Source organism: Brienomyrus brachyistius, chromosome 9 (genome assembly GCF_023856365.1).
Source record: "Brienomyrus brachyistius isolate T26 chromosome 9, BBRACH_0.4, whole genome shotgun sequence".
Taxonomy (NCBI): Eukaryota; Metazoa; Chordata; class Actinopteri; order Osteoglossiformes; family Mormyridae; genus Brienomyrus; species Brienomyrus brachyistius.
Window position 1 is genome coordinate 29,530,656 of NC_064541.1, and position 17,849 is coordinate 29,548,504.

The 17,849-nt window shown below is 50.5% G+C and overlaps 1 protein-coding gene across 2 annotated transcripts in view; it reads right to left on the reverse strand.

Annotated features, from left to right (window-relative positions):
* Positions 1-17,849, reverse strand: part of ptprub (protein tyrosine phosphatase receptor type Ub) — a 157,573-nt gene that overhangs the window by 101,076 nt on the left and 38,648 nt on the right. For both annotated transcript variants that reach the window (XM_049025265.1, XM_049025266.1), the window contains exon 2: positions 11,713-11,844. In XM_049025265.1, the coding sequence (XP_048881222.1) occupies positions 11,713-11,844 (132 nt within the window). The remainder of the gene's footprint in view (positions 1-11,712; positions 11,845-17,849) is intronic.

Below are 17,849 nucleotides of genomic sequence, written 5' to 3' on the forward strand. Positions count from 1 at the left end.
GAGTCAGCAGAGGTGACAGCCGGCCTAAAAATACAGCGTGCTTTTGGCCAGGTGCTGTGCAATTAAATTAAATTCCTCTAAATTAGCTAAAGCAAGAGCATACACCGTAACATCGGTGGTAACATGTGTGATGTGTAACACGCAGCGGGGGAGGCACTGTTGCCTCAGAGTTCGAGGCTCTGCCCTGGCCTCAAAATTCTCTGGTTTCCCCCCACTGTCCAAAAACATACTAAGGTAAATAGAAGGTACCAAACTGTCCGGAGGTGTGAATGTGTGTGTGATTGATGTGTGCTCTGTGATGGGTTGGCTCCCCATCTTGGGTTGTTCTGCCCATAGCTCCCAGGATAAGCTCCAGACCCCCCCCCCCCCCCGCAACCCAGCATAGAACAAGCAGGTATGGATGGACGGACGGATGGATGGATGGATGGATGGATAACGTGTAAATGCATGCTATATGATGCCCTGATAAAAATGAGTGTGAGGCACATGAATCATAGGGACACGCTGGACACACCCTGTTCATCTAACTGCATTTCTCTGGAGGTTGGGTAACCCTGAGGAAACAAACATAGGGAGAACATGCATGTCACCCGCATGACATCCAATTCCCCCCCACCCTGACCCACTCACACACAGAATCAGGGCCAGTGACTGCACCTCCATGTACGACGTATTGAAGCTCTCTCATGATGCATAATAATATTATTTATAATCACATCATTGTCTGTCCATCTTCTCCCCATTTGTTCATGGTCAGGGTCATACGATTATTTGTCTGGATTATTATCAATATATTCACTTTGCATATTTATATTTAAACATATTCTGTCAGTCTCTTCTCTTTCACACTATTTCCGTCCACTCTTCCCCCTTTTCACATAAATGCGCCATCCTCACGATCCCTCACCACTCTCCTCACCTCCATCTTCACCCTCCTCACCACCCTGCCTACCACCACCCTCACCTCCATCCACACCCTCCTCATCTCCATCCTCGTCACCCTCCTCACCTCCATTCTTATCACCCTCCTCACCTCCATTGTCATCACCCTCCTCACTGCCATCCTAACCAGCCTCCTGATTGCCCTCCTCACCAACCTACTCACCACCACCCTCACCTCCATCCTCACCACCCTCACCTCCATCCTCACCACCCTGCTCGCCACCACCCTCACCTCCATCTTCACCACCCTCACCTACATCCTCATCCTCCTCACCTCCATCCTCACCACCACCCTCATCATCCTCCTCACCTCCATCCTCACCACCACCCTCATCATCCTCACCACCTCCATCCTCACTACCCTCCTCACCGCCATCCTCTCCATCCTCCTTATCGTGCTCCTCACCTCCATCCTACACCACCCTTACCACTATCCACACCGTAATCCAGCCTCCCCAGGCGCTGTATACAACGTAATGCCATCAGCTGGCCTCGGCAGGAGACGCGCAGCAGTGCACCATCACCAGCGAGTTCACGGTCTCCTCATTTTATTTCTCCCCGTATCTCTGGTCCTTTTTTAAACTCCAGTGCTGTTAAGCTCCCACAGCACACATCCATTCCCTGCAGACCATCATAAAATCTCATTTTAACAGAAACAGGCTCGCTGTAAGTATTAATGGAGAATAATAAGGTGTGACAGGGAGGCTTGGCTCATTACCAGCTGCCCGTGGCCCCGTGGTCAGATGCAGCAGCCGAGGGCGGGGTTTTTGCAGTCTCCTGATGCCTGCTTCCCCCCCAAAGAGCTGGGCTCCACGCACGCCGATGACACCCTCACTGCTCCTGTGAGCACAGAATCACCCCATTCCCAGCCTGCCAGTTAACCCCCAGGCCAGTTGGGAGCAGGTGACCTTTTCAGAGCTCTGACAGCATTGAAGGGATCAGAGGAGAACCGAGTAGGTTCGAGCCCCATCACTTTTAGGTTCGAGCCCCATCACTTTTAGGTTCCTTTAAAAGCTCTCAATGGCCATTGTCCCCATCACCCATCGAAGGACAGACTGCCAGCCGTGATGGAATAAACCAACCAGTCCTCTGGGGACAGGGGTGTCATTGCCATCACTGTGGCAACCGAACGCAGCTCGCTGTTTACCGGATATGACTGAAACGTCTGTCTGGTTTTATGCCAAGTTTTAGCATCACATCGGTCACGGCGATTATATGCAAACGGCTCGTCCCAGCCTCAGCACCGACATATCAATTACCGCGACAGTCAAGCGCGTGCGACACAGGTTATTATGGTAATGGGGACAGGAACAGATTGCACCTGAGCAAGGCGGCACGCCCCCCGCCCGCATATCCCCTAGACCCTTCTGGAACACTGCACAGCCTGTGAATGATGTCCCATCTGAATGCCAACTCAATTATATCCTGTATCTTAATCCAATATTATTTTAACGGCTGGGAAATAAATGAACGATCGTGACAATCTCGCTGTTAAATAAATTCAGGGAGAGCTCTGCCGCTGTGGTGAGGCGGGAGACGACGCCACCCGCTGGCCAGCTGTGGCTAACAGCGGATAGGCGGCGTTTCCATTTCTGCCTCCTCCGTCGTGCGTCCTCACATTTCCCAGCTCTGGAAGCTCAGGAACACAAACCTGGAGGTGATGCTCCCAGAGAAATAAGTCCTTATGACCCAAGGCTGAAGGACATAGACCACAGGTGGCCAGTCTGCCTGCAAAAAGGGAGTGTATGTGTGTGTGTGTGTGTGTGTGTGTGTGTGTAAACAGATAATTGTAAGAGGGATTCAGCCATCATACTCTACAGCCAAGGAAACCCTGTACTTGGAATTTGGGCCATGATGGATGGATGGATGGATGGATGGATGGATGGATGGAGAGGCCACTATACTCAAACTGAAGGACCAGAATAAAGGGCTTTCCGCGGGGAAGATAAAGAGCACTACTTGCCGAAAATATGGATATCTGCAATACAAATGAATAATGTACGGCACGTACCCAGCAGAAAATGAAAATCAATCGATTTAAAGGGTCCCCAAGAGGGACTTAGCTTAAAATAATGAGGCGTAGTTTCAAAACAAATTAGAGGGCATCAGCCAATACCTTCCTCACGCCGGAGTTTCTGCAGCGTCCAGACAGCGATGATCTGAATAGGAACGTGGACAAGGCACACAAGCACACTGCTCATGTTTCGATTGTCTGTCCCATCTTCCCCCCCACTGCCATATTCTGTCGTGCGTGTGGGCCGGGGGACCATGACAGACATGGGGGGGGGGGGGGGGGGGGGCTGACTGAAGCTGTCAAAAAACCCTGCAATCACACCCCCAGTCCCTCACCCTGTCCTCTGGCCACACCTCCATACCGTCTCACCAATCACACACCCAGTCCCTCACCCTGTCCTCTGGCCACACCTCCATACCGTCTCACCAATCACACACCCAGTCCCTCACCCTGTCCTCTGGCCACACCTCCATACCGTCTCACCAATCACACACCCAGTCCCTCACCCTGTCATCTGGCCACACCTCCATACCGTCTCACCAATCACACACCCAGTCCCTCACCCTGTCATCTGGCCACACCTCCATACCGTCTCACCAATCACACACCCAGTCCCTCACCCTGTCATCTGGCCACACCTCCATACCGTCTCACCAATCACACACCCAGTCCCTCACCCTGTCCTCTGGCCACACCTCCATACCGTCTCACCAATCACACACCCAGTCCCTCACCCTGTCATCTGGCCACACCTCCATACCGTCTCACCAATCACACACCCAGTCCCTCACCCTGTCCTCTGGCCACACCTCCATACCGTCTCACCAATCACACCCCCAGTCCCTCACCCTGTCCTCTGGCCACACCTCCATACCGTCTCACCAATCACACACCCAGTCCCTCACCCTGTCCTCTGGCCACACCTCCATACCGTCTCACCAATCACACCCCCAGTCCCTCACCCTGTCCTCTGGCCACACCTCCATACCGTCTCACCAATCACACCCCCAGTCCCTCACCCTGTCCTCTGGCCACACCCCCAATCCCTCACCCTGTCCTCTGGCCACACCCCCAGTCCTTCTCCCCGACCACACCCCCAGTCTCTCACGGCATGCCTCAGCCTCGCCCCCCCAGCCCTCAGCCCCAGAGTAGTTCATCGTTGTACTCCATAGACAATCACTGCTAATCCATTTAAATAATAATTATTATTATTAAATAAGTGACTCCTACAGACTCATAAATATTTACACACACTAAGTCACATTCCCCTGTAAATTTGAAGGTTATTTTTGGCCCTGATCTCACCTGGGAAGAGTTCTGGGGGGTCTTTGATACCTTACACAAACCCCAATCACTGAACACCCCCCTGGGGATGTTCAGCTCAGTGAGTGTGTCCCACCCCTCCCCCTCCCCCCGGGCAGCAGGGCTGTCCGAGGAGCATGCAGGAGAACGTGGCTCAGCTCCTCCATGCCCTTCTGCAGCTTACTATCTCCCTCAGGTGGGAGCCCCCCCCCCCCCCCCTCTCTCTCCACCCCACCTGGGTGACCCACATTAGCTGACAACGTCCTAGAAAGTCACACTTTCGTCTTCTCCTTGGGTTCCAAGGAGGGGGATTAATTTGCTAACAGGAAGTCTCTCCATCTCTGTGAAAAGGGAGTTTAGCCATGGGGGAGGGGTTAAGACCCCCCAGCTTCTGGTCCTGGGTACTCAGCATCTCTGAGGACCTTAGCCCAGTACAGAGGAGTGCTTTTCACACTTCGGTCACCTTGTTAACGTGCTTCCGGACTCACAGAAGGAGCCCAATGACATTAATTACAGAGTCACTTGGGCGGGGGGGGGGGGGGGGGGGGGGGGCATTAGCACAGTGGTACCGCGGACAGAGCCATTCACAACAGAACGGGGGGGTTAGTGTTGGCACGCTCTGTCCCCATTTAATGCCTGCTAAGACAGGTGCCTGATGCAGGTGCCTGGTGGGGTCATGGAGGTGTGACATATGACCCTGGGTGCCCCCCCCCCCTGCCCCTCCTCCGCCACCGGTGCTCGGTGCTCATCATTTACTCCAAAAGCGTCCCCGTTCACCTGAAGGGCCACCTGACACGTTCGCTTATGCAGCTTCCGAGATCACTGCCCCCAACAGGCTGGCTGACTTTACCACGGGCCGGCATGCTATTGTCACCGGCCAATGGGGCCAATGGGGGCCAATGCAGGCCAAGCCAGAAACTCACGGGCGAGATTTCAAGCTCATGTTTCAGAAGCGAAGATGAAAAGGAAATGGATTGTGGGAAAGCACGCCGTGGAAGGCATAAGGGCGCAATAGCTGCAGCGTTACCACGGTGATCTCAATGGCTGTCTTGTCCTTGGATACAAATCATGCTATTCTTTCAAACCGGAATGCATTTATGAGATTTCCAACCCACTGGACTCCTAATTAAAGCCCAGATATTATTCTTCTCTGGAATAAAAGATCAAAATGACATGATATGGAACTGGGTGAGAAGAAGAGAACGCAATTCCTAAGTTAGAAGCAGCACAAACGAGAGCAACAGCCACTGTGTGCGCGATTGTGCTTTTTACTTAAATAAAACACAGTAACATGCCGTCCAGCGAACTCATGACTGGGGAGGGATCTTACCCTGACCGGCATTGAAATTTTATTTAACTGACGAATACAAAAAGTGTAATTCACATCACACTGTCACTTCCGTGACGTGGTGATTTACACTTTAAATTATAATGAGCATTTCATTGTCACTGCTGCGAGTAAAAGAGGGAAGTTCACTGATTATAAGTTTTGAGATTATAAGACTTCTGATGAGATTCAGGCTTTTTATAAGCTGCCTTCACAGGACCCTTTTAATAGGTGCGTGAGAATGTTAATGTGTCCAAAATTAATTACATTACAGTTCTAAATATTCATGACAAGCAAGGTGATGATGAGCACCTTTTGGAAGTTCATGAACAACTATATACCTATGCATTCTCTCTTATAGCTATTATACTTATACAGTGTATAGGAGTGTATATTGATCTCCGAAAGGAGATCAATACCCATATATCTACATATGTATACATACATATATCTATATATAAACACATACATAATACATACACCTTAATATATACCTTAAATCTGTATTTATATTTTTATTTTAGATTCTTTTCTCATTAAACCATAACCACGCCAGTCTCCTGTCTCCTTTGGTCTAAGCTAACGCGGCTTAACTAGCGTCTAACGCAATGAGCAGAGCACCTCAGACAGTCCGTACAGTATAAAACATTTTCATTATCCATCAGGACTCTAAGGTGTAGGTGATATTCCCGTTACATCGTTCATGCAGGCTGCATATCCTGCAGGCAATCCGTCCGCATTTGCGGACCACATTTCACATTCCGGTTTGGGCTGCTGCACACCTGCTTGGCTGTCCCACTTCCGTCCCAGGACACAGACCCTTTTACACACAGGGTCCTGCATATTCACCAAACTCCCGGCATTCAGGCTTGTCCAGCCTCGCTACACCTCCGGAGCAGACGACGGCGTTATCATAGCGAGGAGATGAGGCCGATTGGGCGTGCCCTTGGACCGCCCGCATTGCCCCGGTGACCTGTTTTCTTTAACCAAAGTCTTGGAGTCATTTTCCGATCTATTCCTGCTGTTCTGGATGTGTGCCCCTCCCACGGCCCCCCAGGACCCGTCCTGCACGTCCCTGACTATCGCAAGCAGTGCCGAGTGCAAGACACTCGCGTTAATTTAAGACACTCGACTGCGGCTGGCCGCAAATTACTGACGTGACACATTAGCGTCTGCAGATAGAGCCACTTATCGCAGAGTAGGGATTCCCCCCCCATCTGCCGCACCGTTTGAGAAGGAGTGCGGTTGTTTATTGCGCCGGTGTGAGGAAGCGGCTTTCAAAAACCTCGGCTGTGCCGCTGAAACGCGTATAGCGCTCCCCCCGTGATCAATGCCGTGCCTGGTACCCTGGGCGGCAGTGGCGGGGTCCTCGAGACTCCCACTGTGTCTCACGCATCCTGGTAGCGATCGGCGGTGTCGCATGTCTCAGGGGGCCCCAGGGGGCGCCGTAATCCACACGCCTTTCATTTGCCAGCAAGCAGCCATCTCACGTTATCACCAGCGGCAGCTGTGTCAGGCGCGCCATGCTATGACACCTTTCCTCAAAAGAATGCCTTTAAAGTTGAAAGAAAGCTCATTTAAAACCTCAGAAGAAGCTTAGAAGCTTTGTAGCGCATCCTGGCTGTTTCCCTGCTGCCACGACGAAGCCGCGAAGCTCGCAGTGGAAGGGGGAGTCCGGGTCGGCGTCTCCGCGGAAGCGAGCGGCAAAGTCAGCACTCTCAGCTCAAAGACGCCATTGTCGCCTCGGAAGCGTCCGGGATGGACATCGCGCTCTGTGAAAACAACAGCTGATTACTCCTAGAAGTCGTCAGCGAATGCCTGGTCACACAATGGCGTTTTGTTCACCAGCCTCCCCGCAAGAAGAGATCTCCTACGTAGCATTCCTCTCGGAATCGCCAAGCCCCGAGGAAAGGGGGGCCCCCGCCTGGGGAGGGCTGTCAGCTAACCGTGAACATAACTCCATCCTCTGACAACAGCCGGCAAAAAGATCACAGATCACATCCATAAATATCCATCCATCTTACATAACCGCTTATCCCAGAAGAGTCATAGGGTATGAGACAAGGGAAACACTGGACGGGATGCCGGTCCATCACAGGGAACAGGGCAGGGGACACCCTGGACGGGATGCCGGTCCATCGCAGGGCACAGAATGACAACCTGTAGCCAATTTAGAGATGTCTAACCTGCAGGAAGGAACCTGCACAAAAATTCTTCCCCAGACTTTCAGTCATTATCTTTGAACAGACTCCCACAATATACCTTGCTGGCTTCCATCAGATACTGGGGATGAGAAAACAAAACACCCGTGGGATGTGTGTAAATGGGGGGGGGTGATGTTCAGTGCCAATACAGAACTCCCATGCCTGTAAATGGTACCGCTATCATTCCATCCTCCCATTATCGCCTTAGTGCCACCCCACATATACATGTCGACATTCCAAAGTCGGCACTGCCTGTAATCACGGTAAGGAAGGTGCAGAAGTGTAACAACATTCATTTACTTCTCTGAAAGTAACTCGTTTATAAGATGCACGGTTTTTGTTTTTATGAACAGCAAAGGTAATGATAGCGAGATTTTAAATCAAACTATCAGTCAGGGAGCATGTGCTGTCCTCTCATTACATGATAGACTTTTTTATGCATTGATTTATGTCAATATTATGTTCATCCAACTTTCGTAATTGATTATCCTGCATCAGGTGGCACAGGGGATGAGGCAGGACACATCACAAGGCTCCCACTCACACACAGAACCGGTCATTGCGGGAAAATGGGAAGTGCCAGTCTCTGGCCTAAGGACCGCAACCCTGCCACAAGGAAATAACCTGCCGTATTTCCTCAAAGGTGTATGTGTCCGAATCCAGTCGGCAGAGTCCCTCTCAACCTTCAATAAACTCCCCAGAGTTGATATTTTCTGGGAAAACCTCAAATAAGTCATCAGACCGCTGCCCTGCTCTGCCTTTGCCTGCCACCCTTGGTCTGCGGCCTCTCAGGCAAAGAACCGCACGCTCCTGCATTTCGTACTTGTCTCATCGGCACCTAGTCCGTATGGCGCTTTTGATTTGAACAGCTGTTCTGTTGGGCTCTTGCAGTGTTTCACAAAGTAACACTCTAGCTACTGTTACTGATCACTGTTATATATACCTAAGCTGGCTCCATGACAGCTGTCGGCTTGTGATGTATTATCTACCGCACTTGCACATTGCTTTCCGCAAAAGCAACTGCTAAATCAGTAAGCGTAAATGTAAATGCAAAGCTGCCCGAGAACATACAAACTCCACACGGAGAGCCAGGGGTGATACAGGCAGCTACAGGGGTGTGATGCTCCCTCGCTATCCGCTGAGCCGCGGTGCCCCATGTATCCATACACAGAGATGTAGGTTCTCCGGAACGGCGCCTCCTATTCACGGCGCTGAGAGCGGCGGTGTGTCGGCACTGTCTGTCAGAGCCGATGTCCCCCGGCTGACAGGCGCCTGGAGTATGTGGCAAGATAATCTGCTGAGCACAGGGGAAGAGCAGGCAAATGCAATTTTGCACTCCCGAGGGGCCAGCTGTTACCTTTCACATGGTTACATATCTGATGTGCCTATTTTAAGTGACACGCAGGAACCTATTGAGGTAGCTACACGTTTTAATCCAACCATTTTCAGCCCATACTGTATCCTGGAAATGGCAGCATTCACTACAGGTTCATGCCCTTAGCCACCATGCCACCTTATGTCCTGACAACAGATACTGACAAGAGATATTTATGGAAAAGCAATTTTTCTCCCCCATCAAAGCGTGACGTCACAGTGAACACCGTCTGGTATATAAAAGTATTTTTAAGAAGTGGTGTGTTTAAGGGGCACTTGGGACCGGGATGTTAAAAACTTCACTAGTTTAGTGGTGGATTTGGTGTCAAGAAGACAGCTATCAAAAGGGGTTCGGCAAAAAAAACGCAACTGCACTTCTTACCTCTGCTTGCTCTCCTGCCGGCCTTAACAGGTGTAAACAGGCCGAAATTCTGCCCAGATTTACGGGAAGTAAAGTGCACTGTATGCGGTGAAGTCATTCGCCGGAGTGGGTGTGCTTGTGAGTTTGTGTGTGTATGGGGGGGGGGCTGCTCCATCACAACAAATGCTATTTGACAGCCTGTAGGCGAAATGATGTCATACATCTGACAGGGAGACAAAACCAGCAACGCTGACGTCCTGCCCTCTAATTGGCTGCCCGTTGGCAAGCGGAGCGTGATGCCGCAGTCAACCGTGAAACTGGCGAAGTGGCGGCAGGCGATCCGTTTGTTGGGTGGGGAGGTGGGCGCGAGCTCTCCTGTCAGCCGCTGGGGCTGGATTCGCTCTGCCGGGTTTGAAGCAGCCGTCTCAAACGCTGCCCACACGCTGCAGCCTGGTCGCTTACGCATCCGGCTCACGCGGATCAGGGAGCACCGCTGGCTGCCCGGGAAAGACCCCGGACACATGCTGCCAGGCCTTCGGCTTCATTACGGCTTATCGTCCCCCCCGCCTGATTCTCTCTACCTCTCTCCCCCAGCCACATGTTCGCAGAGATGTAAGAAAAAGCCTGAGCGTGCTGACTAATAACGTTATCTGGGAAAACCCACTAATCCGGAGCCGGGGCCATTCTCACCGGGCATGTGATAACGGATAATGGTTAATGGTTCAACCAGACCCTGTAGCCCTTAATACACTGAGCCTGACACCTGGGTAAAAACAGGACCTGTAGCTAAGGGTACATTGGGTCTTGTAGACCGTAACACACTGAGACCGGGAGCTAAAGATAAACCAGGACCTGTAGCTAAGGGTACATTGGGTCTTGTAGACCGTAACACACTGAGACCGGGAGCTAAAGATAAACCAGGACCTGTAGCTAAGGGTACATTGGGTCTTGTAGACCGTAACACACTGAGACCGGGAGCTGAGGATAAACCAGGACCTGTAGCTAAGGGTACATTGGGTCTTGTAGACCGTAACACACTGAGACCGGGAGCTAAAGATAAACCAGGACCTGTAGCTAAGGGTACATTGGGTCTTGTAGACCGTAACACACTGAGACCAGGAGCTGAGGATAAACCAGGACCTGTAGCCCTGTGATAATGTACAGAGAGACCTGTAGCTAATTTTACATTTAAGTAACCAAGAATACACCGAGACCAGCATACTATAACCTGCATCTAAGTGTACACTTGTAGATATGGGTACAATGGGAGCTATATCTAAGGTCGCAAAGCTTACTATTCAGACAGTCCTGCAGTTGAGGCAAAATCTCGACCCCCTGTAGCTCAGAGTTCAAACACAGCTGACGTCACGCTGTGGCTAACGGGGGTCGCTGGCTTTCTGCTTTCTGACTCAGGCACAAGTATCGGGGGAGACTGACCTACTGCCTTTGTTTCACTATGCAGTATCTAGCCGCCGTAGCCGTGTCTGTGGGAGCTTATTAGTGGCGTTGCAAACAAGTAAAACTTCAAAGACGTTCTTCAAGGCCGGCCACACATCATCCTGCCCCCCCCACCCCTGTCATTTCCCCGCCCCTCTATCATGTCTGATTGCCCTCGAGAGCGGACGACATGGCACCCAAGGTGAGGGCGGATTTTAATTACACCCAAAAGTAGGGGGAGGGAACTCACTCCCAGGGTGGGCTGTAGAAGCTGGCCCTCTCCTGACGTGCCACCTGGCTGGACGGGCTGCTGACAAGAAGACAGACCCCCCCCCCCCCCCCCGTCCCCCCCACCAATCCCCCCACCCTGCAGTCTTGACCTTTAAACCTCACATGAACCACATTCCAGCCTCCACCCGTCCACCTGGGAACGCAGAGGCACAGATGCATGCAGTCACAGCTACTGTCTACGCGCTGAACAGACACGAGAGCAGAACTTCATAAACACTTTTGGCAAAGGGTCGACATCAGGATAATGGCGGAGAAGTCGCTCTTCCGGAACCCTGCACACTACCCATAAGACCTCGGCAGCATTGTCAAATTCACCCTGACGTTTCATCAAGGCGTGACCGTGCTGTTCTCAGCGGGAGCTCAGGAGCGCCCTCTGCCAGCAGCGCCACGCGCTGCGTCGGATATTCATGGGCTTAAACAGCAGGGCATGTAGATTAAAGGGGTGGGGGGGCACACTCACCGCTCAGCAGATCAGAGGTGGCGTACGGCAAGCTGTAGGTCCGGATGAGCTGCCAGTCGAAGTCGTCCTCCTCGCCCTGGCTGTACTCACAGAGGCCTGGGTCCGAGTCCTCCTCAAAGGTGCAGCCAGCCGCTGAGGGGGGAGGAAGAGCGTCACCCGGGAACCACAATGCGGTGGCATCGGCATCCACCACAGATATTGGTGGTTCTAGCTTGGATGGCACCCTGTGCAAATCCTGTCTTCAGCAACCCCCCCCCCCCCCACCGCCACCCTTTCTGCCTCCCCAGCCAAGAGGAAAAAAAATCATTCTGCAGTCAGTTTTACGAAAAAATTTGGAACTAAACAAATGAAAAATTATACATTTTTTATTGATTTTACTAATTGCATTAGTACTGTACAAGCAGGAATCAGGGTGCCCAGTCCAACAGGGTTCACTGACCCACACGGTGACTTACAAATGAGGTCACCAGAACACAATTCGCGCAAACGTCACAACCAAATTCTTTTTGTGCAGGGGCCACATGCCACCCCAGGCAAGACGTTGCCCTGTGCGGCTGCCCATGTCGTCATATCTACACTATCAATATTCAAAGTTATCAGCACCAGAGCCAAAGACACAACTACTGAAATAAGGAGATGATTGCCTTGTAGGATCAGCCATGTTCTGTAGTGGAAGACGAGGGACTTTGTCAGCTCATTTCCCACGTAGACGAGATCTCTAAGTACATCTGGCCCGCAGATTAATCTTTCATTTTCTACAGGTGCATCACTAACACACTCAAATATCTGAATACAAACACATTAAATGCAAACTAAAAAGAAACTGTCCATACAACCACAAACGAAAACCAAATTCACATTCTAACACCAGAGAAAACATACTGAACACTCCAAAAACCCCGAACAAACATGCACCCCCCGGCATTTTACGGCACGTCGGCAGTCCTCTCAGAGGTCACATCGTTTATAGCCGTAATAAGCAGTACGTTATACGAGATCCTGTCAGACCCAGCAGGTCCAAAGCTGATTTTCACGAATACTGTTTAATAAGCAGTTTATTGCCATTGTTGGGTTTTTGGCCGTTGCCCGTTAGCTGGCAGAAGGGGGAATTACGAGCGCCGTTATCTGAAAGGCACCCAGGCCACTGGCAGCGACCGGGAGCAGGGCGATGCACTAACTACAGCACTGACCTTCAGGCAGCGGTCACAGTGACCGAGGCAGCAGGCCATTCTGTTTCTGCATCCTCCAGGCCTGCAAACTCAACACACACACACACACACACACACACACACACACACACAGGCACACATACACACACACATACAGACACACACATGTCGGGTAAACATATCTTTACGGAGACTCATTCATTTCTATGAGAAACATGCTAACTATGACAACCTTGACCCCCACCCAGCCCTAACCATAACCATAAGTAACCAAGCAAAATACAAGAGTTTTTGCATTTTTTGTTTTTTCATTGCAGTCACAAATTTTTATTAAATTGAAACTGGTCGCCATAAGGGAAAAAAATGGGTATCCATTACGTTGTGGGGACTTTGTGTGTCCCCATAAGTTAAGGTAAACTCACTCTTACTCACACACACATACATACACACACACACATGGTTTACAGAGGCCAGCAGTGTCAGCCCGGTCTGATTGTACCAATACTTTGAATTTAAAAAGCTGACGTTGAAAGGTAAATTCCACTGGGTGGCATTGGGTCAAATTAACAGGGAAGGTTTTAATGGATTTAGAGATGAGAAAATTCTGATGGTAAACAGAGTGGTGTGATAAGACGTGGTTTAGGGGGACTGGAAAGCCATTGTGACTTAAGTCACCTGTGTCCACGTCTGTTATTGTGCTGTTCGTATCTGTAGCCACAACCAAGCTGCAAGCTAAAGCTGCTCTACAATGAGTGAGGGAGGTCCAGGCTTTCAGTGAACCAATTTTATTGACAGAACCTCCTGATTCACCTGATATTAGCTTTTTTTTATGCCCAACTCCACTCAGTTTCTCTTGTTTTTCAATTTCTTACTATCCAACAACCAACATCTCCTGAAGTTACATTTCCTGACAGACAGTGAGCAAACTGTTCGGCAGCAGAAACAATACAGAAGTATTTACCAGTAAAGCTGATACAGAAAATCTGCCAGCAGAACCGGTGTAGAAGGCAGTACCACATACCCTAGGAGAGTGGGTGATATTCCTGCTTTGGGAATCTGCTTCTAGTAAGCAGAGAAATGGATGGAGATGCCATCACTGCATCACACCCATAAATGTATGAAGATGCCATCACTGCATCATACCCATAAATGGATGGAGATTCCATCACTGCATCAAACCCATAAATGGATGGAGATTCCATCACTGCATCATACCCATAAATGGATGGAGATTCCATCACTGCATCAAACCCAGGAACTGATGGAGACGCTATCACTGCATCACACCCATAAATGGATGGAGATGCCATCACTGCATCACACCCATAAATGGATGGAGATTCCATCACTGCATCATACACAGGAATTGATGGAGACGCCATCACTGCATCACACCCATAAATGGATGGAGATTCCATCACTGCATCATATCCAGAAATTGATGGAGACCCCATCACTGCATCACACCCAGGAATGGATGTAGAGCCCATCACTGCATCACATCCAGCTACAGCAGCAAACTCTCATGGCTGATGTTTCGCAAAGGCACAAAGGTACTGAAGGATCAGCCAGTGCCTGGCTGCAGACAATGTAACACTTCCAGGGAGCCACTAGACGTTTGCAGTGAATCATGTCGACGCTGTTCTGGCCATACCTCCCCCCCCCCCCCCCCCATTTCGCTCAGACTACCCCCTGCTGGTGCACTCCCAGACCTCTCTCCCCCAGGTAATTACGTTCTAATGCAGCAGCACAGAAGCCAGCCATTAAACACAGAGCCACGCCGTCTGCCGGGGTTAAAACCAATGCGAGGCTCCTTCATTTTGGCTGCTGAATGTGTTGGGCCCATTTGTTTTGCATTTTAATAATCCTGCTCAAAAAGTATTCCCCTAATCGCACTGCTACTGCAGTTCCTTCTGCGAGGGGCCTCTTACTCCCTCTCCAGGGTGGGACGCTCCGTCTGGGCCATCACAGTCTGTTTTTCCTTCAAAGAACACCCCCCACCAGCATCCAAGCAGCCCGTATTTCATTCCCTGCGGTTTAAGTTGGAAATTTTCCTAATACACGAGGCAGACATCCGTGGGAGAAGGGGGCACTGCGACCTCTGAGAGTGGGGAGGGGGGGGCATCCTGGAGGATTCCACTGACTGCTGCTTCGTCTTCAGCCCGGGGGGGGGGGCGATTATCGCCTGGTTCTGCTATCAGCAGAGCCGCTATCTGCAGGCACACTTCACTAGACTGACTGAAATGTTATATGTACATGGCTGGTCCTGGGCTGCATTTTTTCCCCCAGCATGTCAGAAGTTTCTTCCAAACCAAATAAAAGCGAGTCATCCTGGCCAAAAGCCCTGACACTGTAGGGCCATCAAACCATATATGTGGAATAGTTCTCTTAAAAAAAAGACCAGATCATAGAGAGAGACAAATTTTTTGGTTTAACTTCACAGCAACCAAAATAACGTCTTGAAGCCAACAGAGTGCTTGGCATATTAAAAACCAGGGAAAGAAATAAACCTCAAACTGGCAAACACTCCCAGATGACTGAGTCCTGACATTAAAGGCAGGAGCGTAACAGTTTGTTTCACACCTCCGGGTTGCTGATGGCTTGCTGGGGACCTTTAAAGTGTGTCCCACTTTGATGTCTGCTTCCCATCACGGCAATGGCCACCCTGCCTGGCTGGACTCCTCAAAATAAGCCCTGCAATTTACACCCCCCCCCACCACCACCACCACCCTGACCTCCCCTCTTGCCCCTCTGTGGTGCCCCCCCCCTTCCCGCCTTGCTGGCTAATTGGATGTTAGCAACCTGGGGAGACGCCTTTGTGAGAAAAACACTCTATACACACTTAGCTATAATATAAATAGACACTCACTCTTTACACACTTTACTGTATATACACGCTTTTTACACACTTAACTACACTGCATTTACACACAAGCTCTTTACAGGCTCATGTTTAGCTATACTGCATACACAATTAATGCAGGACAATAACACACATCAGGTGAACGCCACATCTTATTGATCGGTACACAGAATTCCCTGATGAAATATTAATCTCCGGCTTTGTTCTTCAATTACTCAGACTTGCTTTCAACTTTTACCCGAGCGACAGGCTAATTAAGCATCAGTTGAGCTTCCTCAGAGCTCTAACGGATGCATGTATGCAAAGACTTAATGAGCAGCTAGACAGGTAGCATGCAATAGCTTCTGTTTAGAGATGCGATGAACCCATCACATAATGGGCAGCTGCATTAATTAAATTGCTTAGGAGGTTGGTCTTTTATTCAAAGTGAATGAAATTGCCAATTAATCTTCCTGTGACACTGTGGGGCTCACTCCTGACATGCTAACACCCTGTTAGCATGTCAAGTTGAGGGCTTTTGTCAGATGATAACCACCAGGTGAGGTCAGATTTCATCCATCCATCATCCATCTTCCATGACCACCTTAATCCAAAGCAAAGTTACGATACACCTGAAGCCTGTCTCTCAAAGAATGGGAAATGAGGCGGGGGACACCCTGGACGGGATGCCGGTCCATAACAGGGCACAAGGCGGGGGACACCCTGGATGGGATGCCGGTCCATAACAGGGCACAAGGCAGGGGACACACTGGACGGCATGTCAGTCCATCACAGGGCACAAGGCTGGAGACACCCTGGACGGGATGCCAGCCCATCACAGACTCATACACAATCATTCATGATGGGAAATTTAGAGACCAGCTGCAGGTTCTTGGGAGGAAAGCAGGAAAGAGGAGGAAGGGGTTTTTGGGAGGAAGGAGCTGGTGAAATCCCATACAGACAAAAGACAGGGATGGGAATCAAACCGAAAAACATTCATTTTCTTTGATGGTTGAACTGTCATTAAAAAACTCAGCTCCATTTACAAACATTACCACGACCCAGCCCTACAAAGTACCTTGAAAACTATGCAATAAAAAAACAGAAAAATATCAACTTTTACGAAACCTAATTACTGAATGATGCTGACCCAGTCCCCTTATGTTTCACTGACTCATCACGGGTTACTATGTACAAGGTCCAACAACACACATGTCCAAAGACAAACATGCCGTTTGCTGGTTCTGGTCAGTGCCATTAGTGAATGAGCACCTGGAGTGACTGGGGCGTGACGTCTGGGGTCTCGGCCCCCGGGGGGTGGGAGGCTGTCTTCAGCTGCATGCCCGCCCACATGCCGCACTGCATCTTGCGCAGTTTAACAGAGACTGCGCTCCAGCAGCCTTCGCCGTCCATTTCGCCGCTCCGAAATAAGCGGGAATGGAGAAAGCGAGTGAGGGAGGGAGAAAGAGAGAGAGAGAGAGAGAGAGAGCTGCAGAGCCTGGGCTATTTAGAGGATTAAGTCGGTGGGAGGATAAGGATAAGGATAGGGGAGCGGGAAGCCACTGCTGGAAAGGGATGCGGGTGAAGCTCCTCTCTCGCAGCCCCTCTGATGCGAGTCCCCGCTGGAGAATAAACCCCAAGAAGCCAGCAGCCCCTGCTTAAAGGGGGCTCCCCACCTTACAGGAGAGGTAGGCCAAAGCAGCAGGCCCACACTGAGAAATTAACAAGAGAAAGTGGCACCGGGGCATGTGGGAGACGCCATGAAGACGCAGGCTTGGCGTGCTGATTTATGGGGCTCGTTCAGCCATCTGCTTGGCTGTAGCCTCGCTAGCAGCTAGCTGGCTCTGCTAGGCTAAATAAACCAGCTCACTAACATAAGCACTGCCTTGTCCACCTGTTCTGCTGTTCTCTGTCCCCTGAGAGAGAGAGAGAGAGAGAGAGAGAGAGAGAGAGCCAATGCGGTGCATAGATTTTGGATTTGGATGCATTTGGATGCTCGGGAGCATGATAGCATCTTTCTTTGGTGACACTGGTGTGCTGATTTGCATTTCCTACAGACTCGTACCATGCATCAGAACCTGACAGGGCTGTGTATTAATGATAACGGGGGTGGGGGGGGGGAGGTT